General features: G+C 43.8%; 2 protein-coding genes across 2 annotated transcripts; one reads left to right on the forward strand and one right to left on the reverse strand.

The window, feature by feature from the left end:
• The first annotated feature begins 1,560 nt into the window (after positions 1-1,560).
• LOC105504293 (transmembrane emp24 domain-containing protein 2-like) lies at positions 1,561-2,249 on the forward strand. Its single transcript, XM_011931683.1, is given in 3 exon segments — positions 1,561-1,899; positions 1,901-2,085; positions 2,088-2,249. Coding segments are annotated over 3 exon segments (600 nt in total). The 5' UTR covers positions 1,561-1,633; the 3' UTR covers positions 2,237-2,249.
• A 1,829-nt stretch (positions 2,250-4,078) lies between these two features.
• LOC105504294 (extensin-like) lies at positions 4,079-5,241 on the reverse strand. The gene is made up of 3 exons (XM_011931684.1): positions 4,648-5,241; positions 4,380-4,563; positions 4,079-4,269 (listed from the first exon to the last, which is right to left on the reverse strand). The coding sequence occupies exons 1-3, from the start codon at positions 5,239-5,241 to the stop codon at positions 4,079-4,081; spliced, it is 969 nt and encodes a 322-aa protein (XP_011787074.1).
• Positions 5,242-5,767: the final 526 nt, after the last annotated feature.

The following is a 5,767-nucleotide window of genomic DNA, read 5'->3' on the forward strand; positions in this document are numbered from 1 at the left end:
GCAATGGTGCAATCTCCACTCACTACAACTTCCGCCTCCTGGGTTCAAGCAATTCTCCTGCCTCAGCCTCCCGAGTAGCTGGGACTACAGGCGTGCACCACCACACCCAGCTAATAGTTTTGTATTGTTGTAGAGATGGGGTTTCACCATATTGGCCAGGCTGGTCTCGAACTCCTGACTTGTGATCCGCCTGCCTTGGCCTTCCCGTCTTAGGCATTTTTAAGTACACAAAAGTATATTCACATTGCATTAAACCAGTCTCCAGAACATCTGTGCACGCATGAAACAACTGGGCATTTCCCCGTCCCTCCAGCCTTCATTATATGAAGTATCCCTATCTTAAGTTTTGTTTTTATGAGTGACTCTGGATACTTCATATAATATCACTTACTTTAAAAGATCCAAAGGTATCCCTAGGATGGGTGAATTAGCCACCCGATTTAGTGTATGCCTAAACACTCTTCCCGGCCATACATTCATTCATTCATTCTGACATCATGTGCTGCGCGATGCGTTTGGGTGTTCGGGAGACTTTTGAACGTGTTTTTCTATTGGATTGGTTGCCTATTTATTAGCTTGTTGAAGTTCTTTATTGAGAATCATGTGTGCTACAAATACATTTTCTCTGTTTGTGGCTTGCCTTTTTACGTCTCTTAATGCTGTCTTTTGACACCAAAACTTTAAATGTGATCAAATATATTAGTGTTTCCCTTTATGGTTATTGCTTCTTAATTGCCATTTATGGCATCTTTTCCTAATTTGATGTCCTGAAGATGTATTTCTGTTATCTTCTAGATCAGTGCCATCCGATAAAAATATGAAATGAGACACGTATTGCCTATCTAGACTAAATATTGTCTATCTAGGCTAAATATCTAGTGTCCACATCAGAGAGAAAAAGGAACCTGATAAAGCTAATGTTAATAATGTTTTATTTAACTTGGTATATCCAAATTATTTTACTTTCAAAGTTTCAATATAAAAATTGACACATGGCTGGGCATAGTGGCTCATGCCTGTAATCCCAGCACTTTGGGAGGCTGAGGCGGGCAGATCACATGAGGTCAGCAGTTGGAGGCCAGCCTGACCAACATGGTGAGACTCTGTCTCTACTAAATACAAAAAATTAGCCTGTCGTGGTGGAGCATGTCTGTAATCCCAGCTACTTGGGAGGCTGAGGCAGGAGAACTGCTTAAACCCAGGAGGTGGAGGTTGCAGTGAGCCGAGATTGCATTATTACACTCCAGCCTGGGCAACAAGAGTGAAACTCTGTCTCAAGAAAAAAAAAAAAAAAATTGAGACATTTGACATTGTTCTTTCTAGTTAATTTATTTATTTTCTCCTGCCTCAGCCTCCTGAGTAGCTGGGATTACAAGCGCCTGCCACTGCTCCTGGTTAATTTTTTTTTTTTTTGGTATTTTTAATAGAGATGGGGTTTCACCGTCTTGGCCAGGCTGGTCTCGAACTCCTGACCTCGTGATCCACCCACCTTGGCCTCCCAAAGTGCTGGGATTACAGGCATGAACCACCACGCCCAGCCCGTTTTTCCTACTGTTTAAAATTCCAGCGGGGCGGCAGCAGGGGCGCCTCTGGAGGCCGCAGTCCAGGTCCTGGCTTCGGCCCCAGCCCCACCATGGTGACACTTGCTGACCTGCTGCTGCTGCTGGCCGCACTCCTGGCCATGGTCTCAGGCTACTTTGTTAGCATCAACCCGCATGCCGAGGAGTGCTGCTTTGAGCGGGTCACCTCGGGCACCAAGATGGGCCTCATCTCTGAGGTGGTGGAGGGCGGCTTCCTGGACATCGATGTGGAGATAACAGGACGAGATAATAAAGGGATTTACAAAGGAGATGGAGAATCCAGTGGGAAATACACATGTGCTGCTCACATGCATGGAACATGCAATTTGTTTTAGTAACTGGATGTCTACCATGACTCCAAAAATAGTGATGTTCACCATTGATATTGGGAAGGCTCCAAAAGGACAAGACATGGAAAACGAAGTTCATCAGAACAACTTAGAAGAAATGATCAGTGAGCTAGCAGTGGCGATGACAGCTGGAAAGCACAAACAGGAATACATGGAAATCGGGAGAGGATACACGGAGCCATTAACAACAACACAAACCGCAGAGTGGTTCTTTGGTCCTTCTTTGAAGCTCTTGTTCTAGGTGCCATGACACTGGGACAGATCTACTACCTGAAGAGCTTTTTTGAAGTCCAGAGGCTTATTTAAGAAGCCTCTTCCTGGCTGGTCACGGTGGCTTATGCCTGTGATCCCAGCGGATCACGAGGTCAGGAGTTCAAGCCCAGCCTGACCAACATGGTGAAACCCCCTCTCTACTATAAATACAAAAATTAGTCGGGCATGGTGGTGTGAGCCTGTAATCCCAGCTACTCAGAAGGCTGAGGAAAGAGAATCCCTTGAACCCGGGAGGTGGAGGTTGCAGTGAGCCGAGATCACACCACTGCACTCCAGTCTAGGTGACAGAGACTCTGTCTCAAAAAAAAAAAAAAGCCTCTTCCTGATGATCCTAAACTCTGAATTCACTGTTTACCAAACATCTTGGTCATAATAATATCATTAGTTTCTCCATTTTTATTTTCTGAACTATACATTCACAACTTATGTTTCTTTGTGATTAATAGATATTGGGATATTGGGGGGGAAACACCTTTTCAGGAAAGTTACAGTGGAAATTTGACAGTTGATTGGCATAATTTCTTATCTGAATGCTCCTTCCATTAAGTGAAATATGGGGTATAGTTTTTTATTATTTCTTCTTTTTGTTTTCACAATAAAATGCAGTTTGTTCAGGAAGTCAGCACAAAGCCTGTATTGTACTAAAATGACTGCATTCTTTGGACTCCCTCAATCTGTGGTTCAGGTCACTAAGATTTTGTTGAGTCCTTGTGAGAAACAACAGTATGAATCTTGATGGTTTCTGCCCATCCTAATGGCAGAGCTCTCTGACTTGGGCGTATGCTGCCAGGCTGGGTACTTTTCTACTTTTTTTTTTTGTTTTGCTTTAAAGCTATAACTGAGCATACATTTTGCCCCATACATTTTTACATTGAACCTTAGGACTGAATCACCTCCAGTTAAATTGATGACACAAGTAGCTAATAATCATTTTTGGGTTTCTGCCTGACCTTCTAATTGTCTGTTAAAGCTAGTTCCCTGGGTGAGAGAATCGAAATGACTTTCTCTTGTTCTCTGATGATGGGTTTAAAATTAGAAGAGCCTCTGGTTTTGGTATGGGTATGATCTAGGATTACATTATGACTCATATATATTAGTTGTACATTTTTTTTTATCTTTGCAACGGGAAAACTACAAGTAATGACTTTTACATAATTAAGTTTGTTACAGGTTTTCATGTTCAGGATAAACAATTTTTCAACCTTGGGTGAGAACACTTGCAACAGTTTATTGAGAAGGTGACTTTCACCTTAGGACAACTGTTGTATGCATGTGTGTGTGTGTGTGTGTGTGTGTGTGTCTTTAACACTTCAAAATTGATTTAAAATATGTAAACTTAAAATTGGTTGTATCTGATATGTCTCAGGTTTGGTAAATAAATAATTCTTTTTAAAAACAACAACAAAATTCCATTGTAAGTTCTACACTTAATAGCATGTCTCAAGTGTTCAGTATCCATGCATGGGCACAGCAACGTGGCAGTCTTTCTGCTCTCGTTCTGTGGCATTTGTCTGCTTGTCTATGTTTTCCCCACTCCTACACTATCTTAATTACTATAATTTTCATGATGAGTTCCAGTATCTGGTAGGCAAAAATGTCTTAGGAGAATGTGGACTAACCTTGGCTTTTTGCATTTCTGTATAAATTTTAATTGTCAAGTTCTCAAAAATATAGTGGGATTTTAATTGAGATTCTGTTGAATCTAGATACCTGGAGTCCCTGCCGTGGTTCTGGAATCCTAGGGTGAATACAAATAAATTCTGGAATAAACAAGACCCGAAAAACATGAGCAAAGTCAAAACTGAGTCTCCATCTGTCTCTAGCAGGGGCCTTGTGCCCTGTGAGCTCTCAGAGGTAATGGTTCTTGCTCTTACTTTAACCCAGGGCAGGACTTACCCTCCTTGAGAACAGATGAGGTGCTTCCCACTCCTCATTCACCTCTACCTTCTCTGTCTCTGGCCCTATGGTTTGTTCTGTGGCTACAGACTGAGTTCCATGGAGAAGCCAGGGACAAATGTAGAAGCTTAGGCCATCTGGCTGATCAGGCAGGGAAGGAAAGGAGCAGACTGTTTAGAGAAAGAAAATCGAAGAGGATTAACAAGATGGGAGTGAAGGCAAAATACAGATAGCAGTAGGTGACCAGGACCTGGCCATGGAAAGGACTCCTGTGACTTACTGAGGCTGAATGCAGGTTTGCCATTGTCTTGCTTCTCTTTGTCCACCAGGTCAGGCTGCTGAAGCCATGGTCCTGGCCATTCTGAACTGCACCAAAACTGCTCCAGGAGCAGGAAAAACATCTCCAAGATGAGATCTTTGAATCGCCAGGTCTGGTTGCAGGTGGTGGGGCTGGAGGCTGAGTTCTGGAAAGAAGGGCTACAAGGAGGAGTAGGGGGATCGATAGGGGAGTAACAGGAAAAAGTTCAGGAACCACAGCATTCGCAAACAGAGCTAGAAGAAGTAGTAGAGGAATAGATAGAGGAGTCACAGGAAAGAGTTCTGGGACTAGAGTATTGGGAAGAAGTAGGGCTAGGATGAGGAGTAGGGGGATAGACAGGGGAGTGACAGGAAGGAATTCTGGGACCACAGCATTGGCAAGCAGGGCTAGGAGGAGGAGTAGGTGGATAGATAGGGGAGTCACAGGAAAGAGCTCTGGAACCACAGCTTTGGCAAGCAGGGCTAAGAGGGCTAGAGGCATAGACAGGGAAGTTGCCAGAAAGAGTTGTGGGACCACGGCATTGGCAAATAGGTAGTCTGTAATGAATAGCAGAGGAGCAGGGCAGGAAGAGTTTTAGGGTAGGGTAGTGGGGAGGGCAGGCATGAGCCACAGTGGGATAACAGTAAGAGCAGAAAACTGAAAAATCTACATACTTCTGGAGAGGAGAAAGAGTCCTAGCAGATTGAGGAAAAAGAGGGGGTAAGTGGGTTGCCTTAGGAGAGCGGGTTGGATTACAAGGGTGGGATGGATTAGGAGGGTGTGGAATCAAACTGGGTATCGGGTGGGGTGGAAATTGAGAAATTGGAGGGAGCCTTCTTGTCATTTCTTCATTGCGAATTCTAGTTAATCACTTGTCCCAGTGAGTCCAAATGAGTAACTGGGGTGTTGCCCAGACCTACTCCAGCATTTATCTCATGCCCACCCCTCGCATCATACCATGTCTGAATGCCCATTATGATGCCTGTGTGCCCCTCTCTTTTGGTCTAGGGAGAGGATCCCAGTCTCTAGGTTTAAGAGTATCATGGCAAATAGCAAAGAGAAGAAATGGGGGCTGTAATATTAGTCCCTGTTCTGGGGATACCATATAGTTATGACCCTCAGTAGGCAAAGTTTGATTAAAGGGCCAAGAAGGAGTTAGGGGCTTGGGGCCTAGGAGAGTGTTCTGAAGCAGGACTTGGGAAAATGGGAAGAAGTCAGTACCCCAGTCTTTCACTTACATTTTTCAAAGTACTTTCACATCATTTATATCGCTGTATGAATATATGTGATTAGAAGAGAGATGCTATGTTGACTGTATCAACGAGGACACTGAAGACCAGAGAGGAAGCTGCCATAGGAGGGGGTGACAA

Source organism: Colobus angolensis, unplaced genomic scaffold (genome assembly GCF_000951035.1).
Source record: "Colobus angolensis palliatus isolate OR3802 unplaced genomic scaffold, Cang.pa_1.0 Scaffold904, whole genome shotgun sequence".
In the NCBI taxonomy this organism is placed as follows: Eukaryota; Metazoa; Chordata; class Mammalia; order Primates; family Cercopithecidae; genus Colobus; species Colobus angolensis.

Excerpts from the sequence above, each read along its gene's own strand:
- LOC105504294 (XM_011931684.1), bottom strand. The coding sequence starts at position 5,241 with ATGACAAGAAGGCTCCCTCCAATTTCTCAATTTCCACCCCACCCGATA. Across the intron at positions 4,564-4,647 it reads CTACTACTTCTTCTAGCTCT|AACTCAGCCTCCAGCCCCAC; the intron begins GTTTGCGAATGC and ends CCTTCTTTCCAG. Across the intron at positions 4,270-4,379 it reads CAAACCTGCATTCAGCCTCA|TCTGCTCCTTTCCTTCCCTG; the intron begins GTAAGTCACAGG and ends TTCTCTAAACAG.